The following is a 25,482-nucleotide window of genomic DNA, read 5'->3' as shown; positions in this document are numbered from 1 at the left end:
GTGTTGCATATTAAGTTTGCTTAACACCTGGCTCTCCCAGGAGCCTGCATACACACCTTCACGGCCTGGAAAGCAAAATCTGGAAGTGAAATCAAACTTCATACCTGTAAACAATTGTATCATAAGAGTAATAAGCATTCAACATCAGCAAGACAAGTGTCATGTGCAGGTTTTCTCAAACCAGTAACTACAACTATTACCCTAATTCACCTCAGACATGGATTATCCCATGTACTCTGTTAACATTAATGTAATCAGTGACTTCTCTTAAGCAAAGTCACTCCACTCATATATTATTATTATGGGTTCAAAAGTGGCCAGCAAATGAGCCCATAATAAACTATTCCATAAATACCGTAATCTCTTATTTGTTTCACCCATGTCACTTGTCCGCTTCAGCTGAATCTACTACAGCATTCTCAAAGAAACAAACATTAGCAATACACATTGACTGTAGTCAGACAGAGGTCAGACACAGGTCAACAGGTTCCAGAGGTGCCATAAAAACACCATAAAGTCAACCCTAGCTGTGGAAAGAAGTAACACCAGTTCTCAACACAGGAAATTTCACACATGTTATTCACATTATCAAAGTAACCTTCACATTTTCCCATCAACACAATGCAACAGCATCACCACTCATAACCTGTAAACACAGTTTTCCTCACACATAAACCCAGAAATCCTGTAGTAGGAAAAAACATCAACCAGTTGTCCTGGTATAAATCGCATCATCAATTCACATGAAGAACTGGCATGCTGTAAGAAAAGAAAATGCAAATATTAACGCTTGCGCAGGCGTATGCATACTTTGTCACAGATATCTCTGTGAGCAACTCAAGCCTATGAATAACACACCTGATAAATGCACAGACACAGAAAATGGCATGTAAAAGGTTAAATCATCATGCAACCTCGAGTGTTGCTGTCATCTTTCTGCTCCTGTAAAGGGAAGCACACACAGACTCATCTGCACCCCTGCCAGGCGGGGGTCAACTTCACACAGTCGTGTTACATCAGTAAAGTCTTGTCAGCTTTTGTCAGCTTTTACCAGTCAGTCAGTTTGTTTTCCTTTCACTCACTCATTCATGCATTCATTCTTTCTTTCTTTGCTGATAGTGGAACCTATCGTCGCATTTAGTTTCCACTCTCAGCAAAATGACGTCATTTCAAAAAGAAAAATAATTTAGACTGGATTTCCTCGTTGAATCCTTTTTGGGGGGGGGGGACTCTCATTTCCTAATTGTCCCAAATAAGTGGCTTTCTCCTGAACCCATTTTAAATGTGGAGAAACTCACTTGCAACAATTTTCTTGACGACGTGTAACGCTTTTAATTCCCGACTCGCAGATCTGCTCAAAGAACAGAGATTATCGAACAAAACTTTCAGTGCACTGTGAAAGTATCAAAATAAAAAGGCCTTGTTAAGTCATGACACAAACTCCTCATCTCAGGTAAATCATACCATTAGCATGGTTCATCATACCATCATACTAATCGGCAGGCTCAACTTCACAGCAAAAGAAAAATCATCAGCTAGATTCATTCCAAATCAACCATCAGCTGCACAACACACAACATAATCCTAATGTCTTATTAGCTATGAGTTTAATTACCAGGTCTGTGCTCTTCACTCATTTAGGCCACAGATCTATTTTATTCAATTTTCCCTTTCCCTTCATCATAAAACATGTGACATGCTGTCATGCACTTCACAAAACAGTCTGTTCTGACGTATTCAGAGTTGTGTATCTAAATACAGGATTCACTCGCACATCAAAACAGGAAACTCAGTGTTTTAGAGTCTCCACTCAACACACAACAACTCCAACACATCTCATTCACTCGTGCTAGAATTCAGTCACCTTTCATTAATCTAAAACCGATCACTAATTTGCATATCAACTACTAACCCACTAAGTTGACAGGACGACAGAAAAGCATGTTCAAAATAGTATCACAAAAGACAATTTCCCTCATACAGTAAATTACATGTGCTGCCTCAATCAAGCAGGAAGCTTCTCCCAATTTACCATTTTAACACTAAATTTATTGTCTGATCACTGGTTGGTCAAACCAGGATTTTTTTTTTCCCACAAAAGTTAAATTGTTGTCCTGCAACTTGGAGAGTCAATTTTTTTTCTTTAGGATAAATTCAGCATTTGATAACAAGTGTCTGCTAAATTGACACTATTGTAACACTGATGAAAGATAACAAGCTAATTTTCATTACATGTGTTTGTGTTATTAGGCAGGTCTAATGCATGTCTGTGGAGCTGCATCTCCAGCAGAGCATGTTCTTAAAGCTGCCTTTCCTACACATTTCTCTGCTATTATTTAATCATTTCTTAACTAATGTGCTATGAGTCCACTGGTCTTTGCATCACACTAAGTGACTTGGACAAGATGATAAACAGACTCACATGCTGAAGATGTTGTCTAATCTTCACGAGCTCTCTTGTGTTTGTGTTAGTAGGGTTAATGCATGTTCTGCTTGTGTGTGTGATTTTGTATATGATGTATATGTTTTTTATATTTGCATATATCTAGACTCCTTCTCAATTTTCCAACTTAAGCAGTCAGTTTTCTTTTCCCCAGGTTTGCTAACCCAAATTTTGATTTCCCACATTAAATAATTCCTATGTGTTCTCACCTAGTCTTCTCACTCTGTTGTCCTCTCACTCTTTTGTCCTCTCACTCTTTTGTCCTCTCACTCTTTTGTCCTCTCCCACTTCAACAGTCCCGGCAGTTCTGCTTCAGCTTTGTCCTGTCTAGTAGCTGAAGTGCTGCTGCTGCCTTCTTGGGCGACTTCTTAGCAGCTGCTGCCGGTTTCTTGGCTTTGGCCGCGGCGGGCTTCTTGGCTTTGCTCTCAGTAGCCTTGTTCATCTTGAGGGATCCGGAGGTCCTGGTGCCCTTGGTCTGCACCAGAGTGCCCTTCGCCACCAGGCTGTTGATGGCGGTCTTGACACGGGCCTTGTTCTTGTCCACATCGTAGCCTCCGGCAGCCAGAGCCTTCTTGAGAGCGGCCACAGACAGGCCGTTGCGCTCCTTGGAAGCGGCCACGGCTTTCACAATCAGCTCGCCCACGCTGAGGCCGACCTTCTTGGGCTTGGAAGTCATCGTCTTCTTCTTCTTGGCCTGAACCTCGGCGCAGGGCGCAGGGCGTGTTTATGATGGAGCCTTTCCCACCACAGCGCTGGCACGTTGAACGCATCATGAAGGGTCCATTTCTTTCATGTCGCTAGCCGCATGTGGCTTGCCCGAGTCACTCAGTCCTTTTTGAGCATTTCAACATGCTGCCGCCGCAGACCCTGGCCTCAGATCCAGCAAGTTTAGCGCGCTGATCTCCAAAAAAAGTCCCGAAGGCCAGAAAGACGTCAAATAAGTGTCTCGTGCTGAGAACTCAAACAAAAACTCCTCTTCCCGCTGCCATCTTGCTCGCCCCTCCGTGAAATTCAACCAATCAGACAGGAAGATGGGTTTGCTTTCTTCTTCTGCTGCTGTTTATCCACATTGCTGCTGCTTTGCTGGGACTTTTTGTGCTCAGGACTTGCTGCTGTCTCTTTATCATGTTATTGCTTTGGAGCTGCATTCCTTATCTTCAGGGAGGAGTGAGCTCGCTTGTGAGGTTGAGAAACACATGGCACTGTAAATAAGTCAGCCAGAAACTTGGCCTGCATGTTTCCAATGATGTTAAACTATAACTTTCTTCCGACCGCTGCATGTGGAAAATTGATTCAGGTCTGCTTTTCACCTGAAAGTGACAAACTAAGACATTTCATTATTATCATCACTGCTTAATCAACACATATCTCTCTCTCTCTCTCGCTCTGTGTTTTTGTGAACAGTCCTTTCTTAAAAGCAGAAAATGAAATTATAGTTGTTTTTGGCTGATCAACACAAAACCTTTTTCCTATGATTTTTCTTTTTCACTCTTTTTTTTTTATTTTTTATTTACAATAGCTGGTGACCTGCAAAATCACCGCTGTCACTCACAATCAAAGGCAATTACTCTTGCACAGTGCACAAAAACACTGTGATGTCAGACACATTCACACTCACTTTGTCATCTGCAAAAATAAATCACATGGCTGATGATATGTGCCATGGTGATCCGTAAATATGATCACCAGTTTATTTAACTATTTTTCAACCCAACAAACAAATAATCAAAAACATGATGCTGATGTTATGAACACTCTACACACAAGTCAAGATGCAGGAAAACTGCTCATGGAAACGTTGCACACTCCAGTTATCACAGTTATCATAGCGCTGTTTCCCTCTCTTAGAGTAGTTCTCAGACAGCTCTCGATCTGATAATGTGTAGCCTGCTCATCAGCTCAGAAGAAGAAAAAAAAACTGCAACGCAACATCACACAGTAGTTGCTCTGCCCACAGCGGCAAAGTCTTACACTTTCATATTCAACTCAGCTTCTCCATCATGTACTTTTAGATGTTTCATACAGGGTTGAGCATATTAGTTGTTTTCACAGATGTGCTCTATATCTCAACAATGGCTCATAATAAGACGAAAGTCTTCCACACAGGTCAAGTGCCTCTATGCACTTCATTAGTTTAAATATTTACCTATATCACTTCACCTCACATGTCATCGTACTGAATTTAAGCAATCACAAGCGTAATGTAGATGACTTTTAACAACTATCCACCTCAATTACGTCTATGGTCTGGCACACAGGCTGAAGAGTTAACGTTTTGTGTCAGCAAGGGGTGGGGGGACAGCCACCCACCAGAGCATAGCTGCTGATGTGGGCTGGCCTTCTCCACACGCTCTTCAAGGCTGGTGTGTTTTCTGAAAACTTCTAACATTTTAATCTCTTCCATTTTTAAGCCTGCGATTAACCGCACGGCTCAGGTCCGCGTGAAACCCGCGTGACCGCGCTCGCGTGAACCCGCGCAGCTGTGGAGCCGTCGCTCCCTCTCTTTTTTACATAAATACTTTGTGCTGCCAAGAGCAAAGTCCAGCACAAACGTCTGTCTCCCTCCGACTCACTCTTGGTTGCTTAGAAACCCATGATAACAACAACAGTCGGTGTCACAGACCACATGTTCTGCTCCGCACACACTCACACAACAACAACAACAACGACGACGACAACAAAAACAACACAAAATAGGCCTATCGTCCAGCACAATCTGGACCCCGCGGAACTTCTCAACGCCCCACAAAGCGGCGGAGAACTCACCTCTAGCCACACAAAGTAGCGAGGAACCTCTTGCTCCACAAAGTAGCAAGGAACCCGGGTATCGCCACACAAAGTAGCGAACTTCTCAACGCCTCACACAGTGGCGGAGACTGCACAACGACACGGTTATAGAGTCGGCCTCTTCTCAACGCCTCACACAGTGGCGGAGACTGCACAACGACACGGTTATAGAGTCGGCCTCTTCTCAACGCCTCACACAGTGGCGGAGACTGCACAACGACACGGTTATAGAGTCGGCCTCTTTAAACTTACTTGGCGTTGCTTAGAGTGTAATATCAGCCCGAATCCCGCCGACCGTCATTCATCGAGGAGAAAAGACAGACCGCGAATCCACAGGAACTTCCTGGCTGACGTCAGGCTTTCAGCGTGCCTCTCCTCCTCTCGGTGAATGCGATTCCAGGGCTCCGGCATCGAAGGACCAATTAATGTTAGGTTTGTAGCATAAACCTATTCGCTGGAACGTTAAGACAATATAATTACGCTGCTAAGCAAGACACAAATAGGCAAAGTTCTTCATGTTACTCGTGCACGGGAGAGAACCGGACAACCGCTTGACTCCAGTTGGTCTCGTCCGTCCTCCCATACACTATCCTTTTATTGAGGTTACATGAATATGCATAGGTTCATTAACATACGACGTCTACATACAAACAAAGAGTACCTTGCCTGTGTGTGTGTGTGTGTGTGTGTGTGTGTGTGTGTGTGTGTGTGTGTGTGTGTGTGTGTGTGTGTGTGTGTGGACTGCTGATCAAAGGGTCAAACATCCTTGGTCAGGAAGAGGGTAGCCTCCCCCTCACCCTAGATGGTTCATCCTAGATAACACGGTGAGGAAGTCCTGCAGTTCATCTAAACAAAGAGCACTTAGACTAGAACAGACGCAACTACGTTAATCCTACCATAAAACAATAAGACACGGTATGACCTCTCATGCTCCCAAAGTGCTGTCTAATACACACAAAGTTTGCAGACTATCAAGGATCAAAACCTCTACCAATCTACAACTAATTACAAAACTCTAAGCATATATAAGTAAATATTTCTAAGCATAAATGACAATCAACAATACAAATCTAACATCGATGGTCTCAGTGGTGGCTGAAACCCACGGCTCCGTGACTCCTCCATTTCCTTTTCTTCAACAGCTGGTAGGACAAAGGTACCTTTTTCCTCAGGGGTGAACCGTTGTTCAGCGACCACACGGATCACAACCCAACCCCAATTAAAAGGGAATCGTAATAGGCAAAGCATGAGGTAATAAAGGCATGAATAACAGTCTCCAAATTGTGTTTGGAAATTACGTTCTTTTGAATTCTTTTGGCAGCAAAGAAAGACTAGACCCAGAGTGGTCAAAACTCAAAAAATGATCTTTATTTTACATTTCCGGAAATGAAGAACTGCGGAGACGAGCACGCATCCACAGCTCTGACAAAATCACAAGGTGTATATATAGTTCGGCTACACACGCTAAGTTTCGATAAAAACAACTCTGGAGTGCACTCTGCTTAGTTTCACTTTTGTCACGGCGGGTGAGGAGAGCCGTGTGAAAATAATAAATGAGGATCCAATCGCAGGCAGTAGTGGAGAAGTGAAGGTGGTTTATTGAACACGAAATAAATATGGACAAACAGCAAATGGAGCACGAACTAAACTAGACTGGAAACAACTAAACTACAGAGCACAAACCTGGACAAGAATGAGAACGAGCAGAGGAGATGGACAGCAGGGAGAACACACGGGTGAGACATGGTGGATACACAGATGGACCAGCAACTACAATGACAGAGGACACGACTTAAATACACAGAGAAACACAGGGGAATTACACACAGGTGGTGGACACAGCTGGGAATAATCAACAAGACGAGACAGAGGTAAAACTGAACACACTCACATGAGACGCAGACCTTCACAATAAAACAGGAACACAAGAAACCATCACACTAAGACGCAGACTCGACAGAGAGAGAGACAGAAAATGACACATGGAACTAAACTAAACCTGCAAAAACATGACAACTCAAAATACTGGGTCAAACTGACCCACAACCATGACAGTACCCCCCCTCCAAGGGCTGGCTCCCGACAGCCCAAAATAAAAAAAACAGAGCACCAGACCAGGGCAAGCGGAGGGGGTCCAGGAAGGAGGGTCCGAAACAAAAAACAAGGAGCACAAGAGTCCAAACACAAGAAAACAGTCCAAGAACACAGGAAAACAGATCAAAACACAACCAAATCAGAGAAGAAGAAGAAAGTGTGTACTTTATTGTACTTTATTGAGCCCCGTGGGGAAATTGCTCTCTGCATTTAACCCATTCACTCAGTGAAGCAGTGGGCAGCCATTGGGCGCCCGGGGAGCAGTGTGTAGGGACGGTACCTTGCTCAGGGGTACCTCAGGGTAGCTGTTAAGGGGAATCGAACCCCCGACCTTCCGATCATGGGGCAACCACTCTACCTACTGAGCTATCCCTGCTCAACAAGAGTCCAAGAAAAGTTCAGGGGGTCGACCCGGGGGTCGACAACACAAGGACCAAGACAGTTCTGGAGGCCGGCCGTGCACACAGCAACGGCGGCAACGGGCAAACAGTTCTGGAGGCCGACCATGCACACGGCAACGGCGGCGACGGGCAAACAGTTCTGGAGACCGACCACTTGGAAGGCAGTGGCGGCCACTGAGCAGGTCCGGAGGTCAGCCGCGATGCCAGCGGCGGCGACAAACTCTTTCCGGAGGCCGTCCCCGAAGTCCATGATGCCAACTTAGAGGCCCGGAAAACGGCCGGCAGAGGCGAGGCGGAACGGGTCAAGCTGGCTCTGACGGCGGTGTGGCAACCGCAGGACCAGACGGGGCAGGACCAGACGAGGCAGGACCAGACGAGGCAGGAACAGACGAGGCAGGAACAGACGAGGACGAAGGCGGAGCTGAAGCTGGACCAGACGAGGACGAAGCCGGAGCTGAAGCTGGACCAGGTGAAGACGAAGACACGGAGGCTGGACCAGGCGTGGATGAAGACACGGAACCTGACGGCAGCGGGACGGCTGCGGAACCTGACAGTGGTGATGCTGCAGGAGGTGATGTGGATGCAGGCAACGGTGTAGAAGTCACAGGGGATGATTCAACAGGTGGTGGCTGAACAAACCTCCCTGGACCGTCAGCAGACATGAGGATGTGCTTGCTGGGTCCTCCAGGACCCCCAGCAGACGAGGCGTGGTGCTGGGTGGGCTCCACGGACCCACCAGCTGACTTGGCTTGAAGCTGGACGGGCTCCTCGGACCCACCAGCTGGCTTGTCTTGAGGCTGGATGGGATCCTCGGGCCCTCCGGCAGACGTGGCATGAGGCTGGACGGGCGACTCGGGCCCTCCAGCTGACGAGGCAGGACGCTGGCTGGGTTCTCCCAAACCCCCAGCAGACGAAACTTGAGGCTGGCTGGGTTCTCCCAAACCCCCAGCAGACGAAACTTGAGGCTGGCTGGGTTCTCCCAAACCCCCAGCAGACGAAACTTGAAGCTGGCTGGGTTCTCCCAAACCCCCAGCAGACGAAACTTGAGGCTGGCTGGGTTCTCCCAAACCCCCAGCAGACAAAACTTGAGGCTGGCTGGGTTCTCCCGAACCCCCAGCAGACGAAACTTGAGGCTGGACGGGCTCCTCGGGCCCTCCAGCTGACGAAACGGTAGGCTGGATGGGCTCCTCGGGCCCTCCAGCTGACGAAACTGTAGGCTGGACGGGCTCCTCGGGCCCTCCAGCTAGAGCAGACGCTGAAGTAGCAGGTACGGAGACCTCTGCCAGTGTGGACACTGGCTGGGACTGAGCAGCACAGTGGCTAGACTCAGGCAGCAACAGTGGGATGCAGTCCTCAGAGGGCTTAAAGTGTTCCCCAATACACTCAGCAGAGGACGGAGGCGGATGGATGAACTCACTTGAACTCTCAGGGGGTGCTGAGAGCTGAGACTGTTCTGGTGAGCTCTCCAGTGAGGCTGCTGGCGCTGGCGTCTTGACCTCTAGGGGTCCAGAGTTGGCTGGTGACTGACACCCAGCCTCTGGGGAGGCCCTAGAGGGAGCAACTGTCTCTGACATGGCCAGCTTAAGAGAACCAGCAGATGTTGTGATGAAGTGTGTTCCCTGCTTAGAATGAGACAGTGAGGATGGTGGCTGAATGAGTGAGTGGGTAGGCTGCTGAACTGGTGGCAACTGAGCTACAGGTAGCGAAGTTGTAACAGGTGGTGGAGTGGCTGGCTGAACTGAGGGCAGCTGGGCTGCTAACTGTGTTACAGGCCCCACATTAACTTGTGGTGAAGGTGTGGATGGGAGAACATGGTCAGGAAGGACTGTTTCAGTGAGGTTTACAGCTTCCCCTGAATAGACCAGTGCAGATGAAAAATAGTCCCAAACGTTTTCATTCTCTGAATTCATAATGCCAGGCTCAGTAATTCCAGGCTTGGCAGCAGCAAAGCGGAATCAGTCATTAACACAGGACGTGGGCACAGGAAAGACAGTCTTAGAAGCAATAGCCATAGATGAAGCAGAAAAAACACTATTATCTTCGGTGGAAACGCAAAAAATAGTCCCAGAATAAATAGTCCTTGTATCCGACAAAGCAGAAACAGTTTCCCTCTCACTCACCACTGCCGGTTGTTTACATGTCCCGACATCCGGCTGTGGGGTGCCACGCCGACAGTGCAAACGTCGCTTCTTTCTTGGAGACCGCTCGACAGGCCGGGTAATCCCTCGTCCGGCGGTTCAGACGGCACGTCCTCTGTTGAAGCGAGCAGGCGAGCGGTAGCGGCGGGGGGGTGTAGGTGAAGCTCGTGAGGAACAAAATTCTGTACGAGCGGATGCAGTGAGTCCAATAACCAGGGGTAACTGGAAATAAGGTGTTGTAGGTTGGCTTCCACAGTGTAAAGAGACGCTTCTCCCTCATGCTCTAACAGCTGGTAAATCAATTTAGAAGCAGAGTCGATAACGGCCTCCTGAAGCTCCCTAGGTGGGGTGACTGCCGCTGGATCCATATCTGGCTGGTCCGTACTGTCATGGCGGGTGAGGAGAGCCGTGTGAAAATAATAAATGAGGATCCAATCGCAGGCAGTAGTGGAGAAGTGAAGGTGGTTTATTGAACACGAAATAAATATGGACAAACAGCAAATGGAGCACGAACTAAACTAGACTGGAAACAACTAAACTACAGAGCACAAACCTGGACAAGAATGAGAACGAGCAGAGGAGATGGACAGCAGGGAGAACACACGGGTGAGACATGGTGGATACACAGATGGACCAGCAACTACAATGACAGAGGACACGACTTAAATACACAGAGAAACACAGGGGAATTACACACAGGTGGTGGACACAGCTGGGAATAATCAACAAGACGAGACAGAGGTAAAACTGAACACACTCACATGAGACGCAGACCTTCACAATAAAACAGGAACAAGAAACCATCCCACTAAGACGCAGACTCGACAGAGAGAGAGACAGAAAATGACACATGGAACTAAACTATCCATCCATCCATCCATCCATTCGCTTCCGCTTATCCTTTTCAGGGTCGCGGGGGGCGCTGGAGCCCATCCCAGCTGTCATAGGGCGAGAGGCAGGGTACACCCTGGACAGGTCGCCAGTCTGTCGCAGGGCCAACACACAAGGACAGACAACCATTCACACTCACATTCGCACTCACATTCACACCTAGTGGCAATTTGTATTATCCAATTAACCTATCCCCACAAGCTGCATGTCTTTGGAACAAAAATAAACCTGCAAAAACATGACAACTCAAAATACTGGGTCAAACTGACCCACAACCGTGACAAATTTCTGTCTGCACCTCCTGTGCTCTGCAAAAGCATGCAGTTTCCTGTCAGCCTGCGACCTAGTTTATACTCAAAGTTGGCCCTCTCTTATTAAAATACATAAAACAAAATAATCAGCAAATAAGCACTAAGAATATATATTTAAATCCTAAAAAAAAGGCTTGACCTTTGATAGGCATCTGATTAAAAGCCAATTTTACCACCCTGTTTACATGACCATCAAAGGTAAGTTCGGAATCAAAATTCACACCAAGATTTACAATTGAACATTTCAGATGAGAGGCCAAAACACCGAAATCAGCATCTGGAGAAACAATACAGCGATGCGGGCCACATAAAATTGCTTCCGTTTTATGGTCATTAAAATTAAAAAAGTTATTTGCCATCCACAGTTTAACGTCACTGAGACAGTCAAGTAAAGATTGACAGGGAGAAGTATCCAGGTGCACAGGAAGCTCACAGCAGGCGATGATAAGGCATCCTGCTTTCCTTCCTCCCCGCTGTCCTCTGCTGGAGTGTCTAAGGACTTGTTTATCCATAGTGGTGGACCAGGATATAATGCTTTATTGTGGCTGTCACTGTTGCACTCATCACATTTTAATGTAGCTTTGCAGGTGAGGGCAAGATGTGTGGATGATGACCAGCATCTGAAACAAATCCCTTGCTCTTTTAAGTAGGCTTTGTTACTCAATAGTTTTGAATCTAAAGCCACAGCATTTCCTCGGTGGGTGAGGCTTGTTCCTACATAGCAGACAGGTTTGGGCCAGATCTGGTGTCAAGCTGGCACTGCTGGCTGACTTCTGGCATGGTAAGTGGTATGTCATCCAGATATGGGCCAGGCCTGGCATAGATGGGACTGTTTTTGTGATGGCATGCCATATCTGGTCCGATTATGATTTGGTGTATGTGGCCCAGGCTCATAGAAAACAGGTCTGGGGGCGGGTCTGGCATCAAGCTGGCACTTCTGACTGACTGGTGTCATGGCAGGGTGTGTGTCAACCAGATGTGGGCCAAGTCTGGCAATGATGGCACTATTTAGGTTTATATCTTCCTATTGTTGTTAGAAGACCCAAATGCCATGTTGCAATACTATACTTCTATGGTAGCCAACGTTTCAAATGCAGGTTTGACAGGTCTGTGAGTGTACACTTTATCCAAAACCTAGTGAGGGTTTACTCATGTTTAAGATAAGATAAGATAAGATAAGATAAGATAAGATAACCTTTATTAGTCCCACACGTGGGAAATTTGTTTTGTCACAGCAGGAGTGGACAGTGCAAAAGTTACTGGCTCTTCCAGTCTGCATGTCAATGTAGTTAGGAAGCACTCAATTTAGAGCAATTGTGTGATTGGGTGAATGTGGCATGTTGTATAGAGCACTTTGAATAATCCAGGAGAGTAGGAAAGTGCTATATAAGAATCAGTCCATTCACTGTCTGAACAGAGTTTTGTCACGTTGCTTTTGCACTATTATGTTCCAGCACATGTTGTTATTACATGGCTTGATTAAGGTATACATTAGGCTGACATCTGGGGCCAGAGTTGAAACTGTTCTGGGCCAGCACAAGGCCAGCAATGTGTCTGAAACTGGCCTTGCATTGGCCCATGTGTGGGCCACCTCTGGCAAACCAGATCTGGGCCACCAAAGGGCCGTCATTCTTTACGGTATGTGGGCCATGTTTAAGCACATTGTATGGGCCAGATCTGGGCCATACCAGTTTTGCTATGTGGGTTATGGATGGGACAATATTTATCTGGTTCATCTTTAGCCGTTACCTTCGGATCTGCAGCTGAAGAGACAGTAGTCTTTTGCACTAAAACTGGTTTCCTGAATGTTGCAAGCTTTAAGAAGGCCTCTCTAGCTTGGGAGAATAGTTGCTTGGAAGTGCAAAGCTGGGATCGTTCCCTGTTTTAGCTTGGTGGCAGATAAACTGAGTAAAGAGAAGGGAGGATAGGATGTATGATACTCTTCCTTATACTTGGATCCTTGAGAAACCCATTTGTCCTGCACGTTGTAAATGGTAAATGGCCTGTATTTGTATAGTGCTTTTACTAGTCCCTAAGGACCCCAAAGTGCTTTACACATCCAGTCATCCAACCATTCACACACACATTCACACACACAGTGTGTGAATGTGATGGCAGCTTTTCTACATTGGGGCCAATGCCATGAGCGGTGTCCAGGTAAAGATAGCCATCCTCCTTAGCTGATAGTAGCTCCATTAGACCAAGATCACCAAGTTCTCTTAACTTACGATTGTCCTTCTTTGAGATTTTAGGAAAGCTGTCCAGTTTCTCAAACAAAGAACTTCCTATGACCTCAGGGGCACCGTAACATTCATCCAACCTGTCCCAAGTCATGTTTAAGGTTGCTTTAAGGCTGGGTTGCCTACCTGAACTGCCCTCATATGCCTCACATACTCTGACGACTCTTTCCCAAGCCATTTCAACAGCAAGTTCAACTCTTCAATGGCTGTAAGGTCTAAATCCTTTATTGTGTTAAGGAAAGATGACCTCCATGCTCTGTGGGTTTCTGGACAGTCATCAAATTTTTACAAACCAGTACTCACAAGCTCTTTCTGTGCTAAATACTTGTCAATGCCATGTCCATCATACCTGCAGACTCTGGATGCACACTCTTCGTCGGTGGACTAGCTGCATATCGCGGAGTGACAGACCTTGCCCTTTCCTGACATTTGTCACTATATGGTTCCTGCAGGGTTGCCTGTTTTTTAATATGGGGAGACGTTTGTCTTGTAGTTGGACAGGTAAGTTGTTCTTCGGCATCCAGTTGCGGAGAGTAGGAATGCTGTTTAATACTTTCATTGTCCTCCTCCTTCCAGGTGTTTTGAGAACATTGCGTCGTAAAGCAGGTGGGGTGCTCTGGGTTCTGGTCATGTGCCAAGTGCAACGTCGTTTCAGATTGTTGACTAAGACGTGTGGCCTGGTCCCTACCATATTCACTTACACGTTCATTCAAAGTTTTGCTGAGTGGCTTTTCTTACTGCAACGCTCCTCACCCAGATGTTCTGCTGATGCCTCCAATATCTCTGTCTGGGCAATGGCAGCTGGGGCCTCTTTTCCAGATGCAGGGCATCTAAATTAGCCTCCAATCTTGCTTTGTCGACTTTGATAGCAATTTCCCTTTCTGTAAATGTTGCACGTGCTTTTGCAGCTTCTACTAACGGTCTTGCTCGTGCTGCCTCAACACCCGCAGATGATTTTGATGAGCGTGTAGAACTAGAACACCGGGAAGTTTAATCTTTAACTGCTTCATCTTTAATGCTCAGCGATTCCTTCAGTGAATGTGTCACAACCTGGGCCTCTGACCCAGCGCTCTGAGTTTATTTTTGTATCTTCTCATGTTAGCTTTGTGATCACGTGTTAGTCCTATTTAGTTTAGGTTAAAGGCAGTCATTATTTATTGTTTCCTTGGTTTCAATGTTTGGATTCTTGTCTAATTTATCATGTGTTTTAGATCTGTGAGCTAAGTGTTGTCATGTCTAGTTTCTTGTTTTATTTTGAAGTAGATTGCATGTTCTGGGTTCATGTGGTTAGTTTTTCTCTCCCCTGTGTTGTCACTATGTTTGATTCTAGTCAGCTGTGTCCTCATGTGTCTCCACTTCCCCTGATCACCTCATGTGTGTATTTAAGTCCTCAGTCTTCCTGTATGAGGTGCCATAAGGGACATTATTACTGAAATGCTCTCACACACACTACTGAAATACACTCACGCACTCCACTGAAACCAGTGGCATTTCCGCTGAACAGGAAGTTGTTTCCTGACAAGGAAACTGATGGAAAAAGTGGTATATTTCAAAACACTATAAGGATGTCTACTCAGCAACCTTGCTAGTACAGCAGTCCCCAACCTTTTTTGCGCCACATAAACGATATAAAAATAAAAATAAACGATAATACCATGAAAACCATAAATTTCAAACTCAAGCCTCAACTCTTGCGACCCGGTACCAAACGACTCACAGACCGGTACTGGTCCAGGACCTGGGGGTTGGGGACGGCTGTGCTTGTAGCCTAAGTGAAGCAGCCGCATTACTTAACAATATTTTTAGCTTCCTTGAATCAAGGAATGGATTCAAGGTGCAACAGGGAATTCGGCAAGTATGTCTTGTTTCCCCTAAGCTTTTTATATTGGCAACTCAGTTGTTAACACTATTAATCAAAAATTCTAACGACATACAAGGAATATCAATTTTTAATAAAGACTTCAAAATAAGTCAATTCACAGATGATACATCTATTTTTTTTAAAAGATAAATACATGGTAGAGAAAACTAAAGCTTTTCGTTTATCTCTCAGTATCAAAAAATGTGAACTTCTCCCGATTCATACAAGCTCTGACTCCTCAATAGCTTTGGTTAGAGTTGAATCTAAAGTTAAATATATAGGGCTAATAATATCTAAAAAAAAAATAAAAAAAAAAAATTAGCAGAAAAGACACCAATATTTCTAACTGTATCATGGAGATGAAGAAATCACTTAGCCACTGGCTAATCAGAGACCTCGCTATTTTTGGCAGAAACATTCTATCTAAAGCTGAAGGCATCTCCAAATTGATTTATCCTTGTCACTCTCTATATATCTCCTCTAAAAGCATTAATAAGGCTAACACAGTTATTTTCAAATTTTTGTGGAGGAATAAAACCCATTACATAGAAAGATATCAGCCTGTGAAGGAATACAATAAAGGTGGTATCAAAACTCCAGAATTAGAATTTATGGTTGGCACCCTTAGAATTAAATGGTTAAAATCTTGTCTGTCACAGCCAGACTCTACTTAGCTCCACATCCCATGATCCTTGTTTAATAAAATAGTATACAGGATTAGAATTTATTTTGAAATGTGATTTTGCGGTAAATATAATCCCCATAAAGATATCAAACTTTCCAAAACAGACTTTGCATTTTTGGGAAAATGAGATTTACCCACAACGTCTCCCCATAATTCAACCTTATGGAATAATAGGGTAATAACACTTAATCAAAAATCAATTTTCAAGAGTGACTGGTTTGAACAAAAAGATTATATTCATAACAGATTTGTTGGATGATAACGGTGTCATTCTAAGTTACACAGACCTTTCAGAAAAATATTGTCTAAACTGTTCTCAAAGAGAATATAACAAATTTTGTGAACTGGTCCCACTGCCTCTGCTTCATTTGATTAAAATTTTTATGATATACAATAATTTCTCATCAGTGCTCCCAAATTTATTGCCAGGGCAATGTCAGCTGTTTGATAAAAATGCAATAAGAAATTTGTTAGTAGTTTCTTCAAAGACAAAATATTTCATAGTTACAACAGAATGGTGACATGGCATGGTTCTAATTTAGTTATTTCATATACACTGGATAAAGCATACTAAAAATTTATGAAATAACCTATTCTACCTAAAGTTAAAGAAACACACTTTAAACAAAATTAATCCTGTGGCAGAATTTCTAAAAAAAGAGATTTGGCTTTGAGGTGGATCAGTGAAGCGCAGTTTGGATCTTCTTTTGCTGCTGGTTCAGTCAATATTGTTAGGAGAGAGATAAAACTAACAGCTTTAGAATCTGTGCAAAACCAGCATGAAAACAAAGCGCGGATCCACCGACAGATCAGAATCAGTGAGCTGTCGGCTTTCAGCCTTGACCGTGTCTGTGCCGTCGGGTGAGAAAGACGACATCTCACTGATTCTGATCCGCGGGTCCGCGCTTTGTGTTTACGTCTTTGTGCAGAAGCCGTGTTCCTGCTCTCATTTACTGTCTTAGCTGTTTGGTGGTTGTTGAAATTTTGTGAGGTTTCAACTGAGATTCTGGCATTTCGGGCAAAATAAATTTATATTAAAAAATCAATTCATGATTTTAATGAATCGATTTCACGTTATCCAAGCCAGAATCGATTTTAATCAATAAATCGATTATAAAAACCCACCCCTAACTAGCAGGTTGCTGAGTAGACATCTGTGTAGTGGTTTGTTTGAAATCTACCACTTTTTCCTTCAGTTTCCTTGTCAAGAATTAACTTCCTGTTCAACTGAAACGCCTTGGTTTTTCAGTTGTGTGTCTGAGAGCGTTTCAGTAGTGTGTGTGAGAGAGTTTCAGTTGTGTGTGTGAGAGCATTTCAATTGTGTGTGTGAGAGCTTTTCAGTTGTGTGTGTGAGAGCGTTTCAGTAGTGTGTGTGAGAGAGTTTCAGTTGTGTGTGTGAGAGCATTTCAGTTGTGTGTGTGAGAGCTTTTCAGTAGTGTGTGTGAGAGCGTTTCAGTTGTGTGTGTGAGAGCGTTTCAGTTGTGTGTGTGAGAGCGTTTCAGTAGTGTGTGTGTGAGAGCGTTTCAGTAGTGTGTGTGAGAGCATTTCAGTAGTGTGTGTGTGAGAGCGTTTCAGTAGTGTGTGTGAGAGCATTTCAGTAGTGTGTGTGTGAGAGCGTTTCAGTAGTGTGTGTGAGAGCGTTTCAGTAGTGTGTATGAGAGCATTTCAGTAGTGTGTGTGTGAGAGTGTTTCAGTAGTGTGTGTGTGAGAGCGTTTCAGTAGTGTGTGTGAGAGCGTTTCAGTAGTGTGTATGAGAGCATTTCAGTAGTGTGTGTGTGAGAGCGTTTCAGTTGTGTGTGTGTGAGAGCGTTTCAGTAGTGTGTGTGAGAGCTTTTCAGTAGTGTGTGTGTGAGAGCGTTTCAGTAGTGTGTGTGAGAGCGTTTCAGTAGTGTGTGTGAGAGCATTTCAGTAGTGTGTGTGTGAGAGCGTTTCAGTAGTGTGTGTGAGAGCATTTCAGTAGTGTGTGTGTGAGAGCGTTTCAGTAGTGTGTGTGAGAGCGTTTCAGTAGTGTGTGTGTGAGAGCGTTTCAGTTGTGTGTGTGAGAGCTTTTCAGTAGTGTGTGTGTGAGAGCGTTTCAGTAGTGTGTGTGAGAGCGTTTCAGTAGTGTGTGTGAGAGCATTTCAGTAGTGTGTGTGTGAGAGCGTTTCAGTAGTGTGTGTGAGAGCGTTTCAGTAGTGTGTATGAGAGCATTTCAGTAGTGTGTGTGTGAGAGCGTTTCAGTAGTGTGTGTGTGAGAGCGTTTCAGTAGTGTGTGTGAGAGCGTTTCAGTTGTGTGTGTGAGAGCGTTTCAGTAGTGTGTGTGAGAGCGTTTCAGTTGTGTGTGAGAGAGTTTCAGTTGTGTGTGTGTGAGAGCATTTCAGTAGTGTGTATGAGAGCATTTCAGTAGTGTGTGAGAGCGTTTCAGTTGTGTGTGTGAGAGCGTTTCAGTAGTGTGTGTGAGAGCGTTTCAGTTGTGTGTGTGAGAGTTTCAGTTGTGTGTGTGAGAGCATTTCAGTAGTGTGTGTGAGAGCGTTTCAGTTGTGTGTGTGAGAGCGTTTCAGTTGTGTGTGTGAGAGTTTCAGTTGTGTGTGTGAGAGCATTTCAGTAGTGTGTATGAGAGCATTTCAGTAGTGTGTGTGAGAGCGTTTCAGTTGTGTGTGTGAGAGCGTTTCAGTAGTGTGTGTGAGAGCATTTCAGTTGTGTGTGTGAGAGCATTTCAGTAGAGTGTGTGAGAGCGTTTCAGTTGTGTGTGTGAGAGCGTTTCAGTAGTGTGTGTGAGAGCATTTCAGTAGTGTGTGTGAGAGCGTTTCAGTAGAGTGTGTGAGAGCATTTCAGTAGTGTGTGTGAGAGCATTTCAGTTGTGTGTGTGAGAGCATTTCAGTAGAGTGTGTGAGAGCGTTTCAGTTGTGTGTGTGAGAGAGTTTCAGTTGTGTGTGTGAGAGCATTTCAGTAGTGTGTATGAGAGCATTTCAGTAGTGTGTGTGAGAGCGTTTCAGTTGTGTGTGTGAGAGCGTTTCAGTAGTGTGTGTGAGAGCATTTCAGTTGTGTGTGTGAGAGCATTTCAGTAGAGTGTGTGAGAGCGTTTCAGTTGTGTGTGTGAGAGCATTTCAGTAGTGTGTGTGAGAGCATTTCAGTAGTGTGTGAGAGCGTTTCAGTTGTGTGTGAGAGCATTTCAGTAGTGTGTGTGAGAGCATTTCAGTTGTGTGTGTGAGAGCATTTCAGTTGTGTGTGTGAGAGCATTTCAGTAGAGTGTGTGAGAGCGTTTCAGTTGTGTGTGTGAGAGCATTTCAGTTGTGTGTGTGAGAGCATTTCAGTAGTGTGTGTGAGAGCATTTCAGTTGTGTGTGTGAGAGCGTTTCAGTTGTGTGTGTGTGAGAGCGTTTCAGTAGTGTGTGTGTGAGAGCGTTTCAGTAGTGTGTGTGTGAGAGCGTTTCAGTAGTGTGTGTGAGAGCGTTTCAGTTGTGTGTGTGAGAGCATTTCAGTAGTGTGTGTGAGAGCGTTTCAGTTGTGTGTGTGTGAGAGCATTTCAGTAGTGTGTGTGAGAGCGTTTCAGTAGTGTGTGTGTGAGAGCGTTTCAGTTGTGTGTGTGAGAGCTTTTCAGTAGTGTGTGTGAGAGCGTTTCAGTTGTGTGTGTGAGAGCGTTTCAGTAGTGTGTGTGAGAGCTTTTCAGTAGTGTGTGTGAGAGCGTTTCAGTTGTGTGTGTGAGAGCGTTTCAGTAGTGTGTGTGAGAGCGTTTCAGTAGTGTGTGTGAGAGCTTTTCAGTAGTGTGTGTGAGAGAGTTTCAGTTGTGTGTGTGTGAGAGCGTTTCAGTAGTGTGTGTGAGAGCTTTTCAGTAGTGTGTGTGAGAGTGTTTCAGTAGTGTGTGTGAGAGCGTTTCAGTTGTGTGTGTGTGAGAGCGTTTCAGTAGTGTGTGTGAGAGCTTTTCAGTAGTGTGTGTGAGAGCGTTTCAGTTGTGTGTGTGAGAGAGCGTTTCAGTAGTGTGTGTGAGAGCTTTTCAGTTGTGTGTGTGAGAGCGTTTCAGTTGTGTGTGTGAGAGCGTTTCAGTTGTGTGTGTGAGAGCGTTTCAGTTGTGTGTGTGAGAGCGTTTCAGTTGTGTGTGTGAGAGCTTTTCAGTTGTGTGTGTGAGAGCGTTTCAGTAGTGTGTGAGAGAGCGTTTCAGTTGTGTGTGTGAGAGCGTTTCAGTTGTGTGTGTGAGAGCATTTCAGTAGTGTGTGTGAGAGCTAAAATTTCAGTAGTGTGTGTGAGAGCGTTTCAGCAATAATGTCCCTTACGGCATTTCATATTCCTGTGTTCAGCGTCGTGTTGTCTGTCATCTCTCAGTCATAGAGTGTCATAGGTTTTTGTCTTCACTGTGTTTGATAGTTACTCAGTGTTCATGGTTTCTTCATAGTTTTTTCACTGAGTTTCATAGTCTTTTAGTTACACAGTGTTCACATTCCTCTTTGTTTTCTTAGTTTCATGTTTTGTCTGCAGCCAGCTAAATAAAGCTCGCTTTTGGTTAAAAACACGTCACGTCTCCTGCAACGCCTTTCTCTCTGCATCTGCATCTGGGTCCTGAAGTCAAACCAATCCGGCGCACCCTGCCGTGACAGAAGGGCTTCTCCTACATTTTTTGTCCATGTTCTCTGCACTCTGCTGCAATAGTATAGTTTAGCCATCTGGGTATTCGTCTTTTCACTGTACTGCTCTCCTTGTGTGTGTGCATATGTGCGTATGTACACAATTCAGCAGCCAGCCAAACTCCATTCAAAAGGATACGGGAGTCAGGATATAGCATCCAAGCTCCAGGTGACTTATTTTACATTGCACTACCATACACCATTGCATCACAGTGAAAAGACAATGCTTTTGAAGGCATAAACAAGAAAGAGGATTGCAGCAGACAATTACAGGAACCCTTCAACTTACACTGAACAAAAATATAAACGCAACACTTTTGTTTTTGCTCCCATTCCCCATGGGATGGACGTAGAGACCTAAAATTCATTCCAGATACACAATATAACCATCCCTCCCAAACAGTGGTCACAAATCAGTCCAAATGTGTGGTAGTGGGCACATCTGCTATATTGAGATAATCCATCCCACCTCACAGGTGTGCCACATCAGGATGCTGATCTGACATCATGAGTAGTGCACAGGTGTACCTCAGACTGCCCACAACAAAAGGCCACCCTGGAATGTGCAGTTTTTTGCGCTATTGGGGGTCTGGGAACCCAGAACCGGTCAGTATCTGGTGTGACCACCATTTGCCTCATGCAGTGCAACACATCGTCGCATGGAGTCTATCGGGGCGATCGTGGCTCAAGAGTTGGGAGTTCGCCTTGTAATCGGAAGGTTGCCGGTTCGAGCCCCGGCTCGGACAGTCTCGGTCGTTGTGTCCTTGGGCAAGACACTTCACCCGTTGCCTACTGGTGGTGGTCAGAGGGCCCGGTGGCGCCAGTGTCCGGCAGCCTCGCCTCTGTCAGTGCGCCCCAGGGTGGCTGTGGCTACAATGTAGCTTGCCATCACCAGTGTGTGAATGTGTGTGTGAATGGGTGGATGACTGGATATGTAAAGTGCTTTGGGGTCCTTAGGGACTAGTAAAGCGCTATATAACTACAGGCCATTTACCCCAACTAACATGGCTGACTTCTTGTTCTTGGTCAAAGTGCATGCACATTAACAACAATTTACAAGGCCCAGTAGGGGGCACTAAACTCAAGGCAGAACAGACCTCCAAGCCCATTGTTCAGTAAGTGGTGCTAGTTCCAGTCATTGTACAAATGTCCTGTTTATAAGGTTTGAACCTGCAGTCACCTGATCCTGATGAACCGTTTCTCCTACTGAAACGTCCAGATGAACAGAATCAACTCTGTGGGAGTTCCTCACTTGGATAATTGAGCATCAAGACAATTACATTTAATTTTTAAATTACAGTTCATCTAATGCCCCTGAAAAGCTCTTAGCTTTACTATCATTTCTGAGTTAGCTCTCATTTTTTTCTCTTCCTGGAAATGCAGCAGCTATATCTTTAGCTAGCAACTCACTGCAAAGACTGCACACAAACAGTTTGTGTGTTTGCAGATATTTGTTAAACTCATAAAAACATAGCATTTGAAATTACCTGACACTTAAAAAAAAGTTACTCCCTTTATGCTTGCTCCTCTTCTATACCGCTATCCAGATGCTGAAGCACCACAGACACTGCACCTGCAGTCGCTCCGTCCCCCTTTAACTTACACCTCTGGGACATTTGAAATGTGGTGCTCAGAGATTCCAAGTGCTCTGACACTCAACTCCTTTGTAAAGATGGACGTGGGTCTGCTATGGTGAAAGTACGTCTTAACATGGACAACAAAAAGATCACAGAGTTATTTCTTGAGATAAAACAGACTACATGCCATAAACGAAAGAGCAGGTCAGATGCACTCATCTTTCACAGCAACTATCTGAATGTTCATTGGCAGAATAAATATGACTGTCTTTAGGCAGGGGTGGAATATATTGCATAGTATATTGTGTATAAGAAGAAGTGGACTGCAAATTGATAAGCTGCATGGTTTGGTTTGATAATAGGTTTAATGGGTCAAGGTCTGATGTCACAGGAACTGAGTGTTTCTTTACTTCCTCTGCAGCTTCTTTTGCTGCTGTAGACAAATACCAACAAACAACATACAACTGCAAAGTGTATATCTCCCCTTACCTTAGTCTTGAAGTGCATATTTATGTCTTACTCTTCCTATATTTATTGTTGTTATTTTGCACTGAATGAACTGGAGCCTCATCATCTCGTCTCTCTATACAGGGAGTGCAGAATTATTAAACAAATGAGTATTTTGTCCACATCATCCTCTTCATGCATGTTGTCTTACTCCAAGCTGTATAGGCTCGAAAGCCTACTACCAATTAAGCATATTAGGTGATGTGCATCTCTGTAATGAGAAGGGGTGTGGTCTAATGACATCAACACCCTATATCAGGTGTGCATAATTATTAGGCAACGTCCTTTCCTTTGGCAAAATGGGTCAAAAGAAGGACTTGACAGGCTCAGAAAAGTCAAAAATAGTGAGATATCTGGCAGAGGGATGCAGCAGTCTCAAAATTGCAAAGCTTCTGAAGCGTGATCATCGAACAATCAAGCGTTTCATTCAAAATAGTCAACAGGGTCGCAAGAAGCGTGTGGAAAAACCAAGGCGCAAAATAACTGCCCATGAACTGAGAAAAGTCAAGCGTGCAGCTGCCAAGATGCCACTTGCCACCAGTTTGGCCATATTTCAGAGCTGCAACATCACTGGAGTGGCCAAAAGCACAAGGTGTGCAATACTCAGAGACATGGCCAAGGTAAGAAAGGCTGAAAGACGACCACCACTGAACAAGACACACAAGCTGAAATGTCAAGACTGGGCCAAGAAATATCTCAAGACTGGTTTTTCTAAGGTTTTATGGACTGATGACATGAGAGTGAGTCTTGATGGGCCAGATGGATGGGCCCGTGGCTGGATTGGTAAAGGGCAGAGAGCTCCAGTCCCACTCAGACGCCAGCAAGGTGGAGGTGGAGTACTGGTTTGGGCTGGTATCATCAAAGATGAGCTTGTGGGGCCTTTTCGGGTTGAGGATGGAGTCAAGCTCAACTCCCAGTCCTACTGCCAGTTTCTGGAAGACACCTTCTTCAAGCAGTGGTACAGGAAGAAGTCTGCATCCTTCAAGAAAAACATGATTTTCATGCAGGACAATGCTCCATCACACGCGTCCAAGTACTCCACAGCGTGGCTGGCAAGAAAGGGTATAAAAGAAGAAAAACTAATGACATGGCCTCCTTGTTCACCTGATCTGAACCCCATTGAGAACCTGTGGTCCATCATCAAATGTGAGATTTACAAGGAGGGAAAACAGTACACCTCTCTGAACAGTGTCTGGGAGGCTGTGGTTGCTGCTGCACGCAATGTTGATGGTGAACAGATCAAAGCACTGACAGAATCCATGGATGGCAGGCTTTTGAGTGTCCTTGCAAAGAAAGGTGGCTATATTGGTCGCTGATTTGTTTTTGTTTTGTTTTTGAATGTCAGAAATGTATATTTGTGAATGTGGAGATGTTATATTGGTTTCACTGGTAAAAATAAATCATTGAAATGGGTATATATTTGTTTTTTGTTAAGTTGCCTAATAATTATGCACAGTAATAGTCACCTGCACACAGAGATATCCCCCTAAAATAGCTCAAACTAAAAACAAACTAAAAACTACTTCCAAAAACATTCAGCTTTGATATTAATGAGTTTTTTGGGTTCATTGAGAACATGGTTGTTGTTCAATAATAAAATTATTCCTCAAAAATACAACTTGCCTAATAATTCTGCACTCCCTGTATACTGTACTGTATATGGCAGAGATGACGATAAAGTTTACTTTGACTGACTCTTCAGGACTTACTGAGTTGATGTTGTTGTGCCTCTGTAGGAGATGGCAAGTCCAGACATGACAGTAAAGACAGAGATGGACAGTCGAGTCCGGTTTCCAGCAGGATGGGGAGGTCATCTGTCAGTCCCACCATGATGCTGACAGGAGGAGGAGGTGAGTCAGAAAGCAACATCACTGACTTCATGTTTAAGGAGTTTAACTATGAAGAGAAGAGAAAGGTCTGCTGAACATTGTGTCAGTGTGTCTTGAGAGAGAGAGATGTTTTTTACAGTTGTAGCACTCCAACTTCATGCTGCCATTTACAGAAACTTCAAGACAGGTAAAATCAGCTGAAGGACCGTGTTTGCGCTGATATTTTTATGTGCAGCATGTTTTCAGTGTGATAGATTTTGTATGTGCAGCTTGTTCCTGAAAGTAGTGGATGAAGCCCACTTGGTGGGAGTTGTTTAATCAGCCTCAATAAGCAAGCAGAAGAAGACACTCTGCCTGTCATTTGGAGTTATTAAAAGATATGGAGAAGTTCTCAAAACACAAAAATGAAGATAAAAGTGACATTGGAAAATATAGAGCGATGGAGAGAGTACAACCATGCAGCGATTAAAGCTTGGAAGTACTCACATTACTTTGAGTTTGATTCTGTAAAAAGTGACAGAAACATTAGCGTCTGCAGTGCACTCTGCATGGGAAGAAAACTTCTTTCTACAGCGAAAAATTAAATTTCAAATCTGAGCGTGCAGCGAGCGGGCTGCCACGGGAATGTGACACTCACAGAGAAACCCCCAGATGCCCCCACTGACATGACTGCTGTGGGCAAACCTCCACCCGCCCCACTCCTGCTAAACAGGTGACTATAGAAGTGCTGCTGAATCTTTGATTTAATTTATTTTCGACTGTGTTTTACTTGCATCTATTTGAAAGAGTGTAAACACAAAACATTTTATTTTATATGCTGGAATATGCAAAAAATAAGTTTAAATGTTAAAGAATTTCTTCAAGTCAAAGACTGTTGCATATAATTTCATTTTGCTTGATGCATAAAGTTAAAAGATTAAAACTAATGAAACAAGTTTATGAAGAGACTTTTTCATTAGATTCAGTTTGATATGATGGATTATGGAGAAAAAAATAGAATTGGGCTGAAAGGTCTGTTGCTTTACATTACATATTCAGGTTGTGTATCATGTTTTTAAAAAGTAACTGAGTAATAAGTTACTAATTACATTTGAAAATAAGTAATCAGTAATGTAACAGGA

The 25,482-nt window shown here is 44.4% G+C and overlaps 1 protein-coding gene and 1 pseudogene across 1 annotated transcript in view; one reads left to right on the top strand and one right to left on the bottom strand.

Annotated features, from left to right (window-relative positions):
• nyap2a (neuronal tyrosine-phosphorylated phosphoinositide-3-kinase adaptor 2a) overlaps positions 1-25,482 on the top strand; it is an 82,386-nt gene that overhangs the window by 27,441 nt on the left and 29,463 nt on the right. Inside the window, exon 4 of the mRNA XM_085371436.1 lies at positions 24,269-24,382. Coding sequence (XP_085227562.1) covers positions 24,269-24,382 — 114 coding nt within the window. The remainder of the gene's footprint in view (positions 1-24,268; positions 24,383-25,482) is intronic.
• LOC146619617 (histone H1-like) lies at positions 2,710-3,955 on the bottom strand (annotated as a pseudogene).

Source organism: Diplotaxodon limnothrissa, linkage group LG14 (assembly GCF_057381915.1).
Source record: "Diplotaxodon limnothrissa isolate DT_005_m linkage group LG14, D_limnothrissa_male_GT1.1, whole genome shotgun sequence".
NCBI classification, from domain to species: Eukaryota; Metazoa; Chordata; class Actinopteri; order Cichliformes; family Cichlidae; genus Diplotaxodon; species Diplotaxodon limnothrissa.
This window is presented reverse-complemented; position numbering and strand designations above follow the sequence as displayed.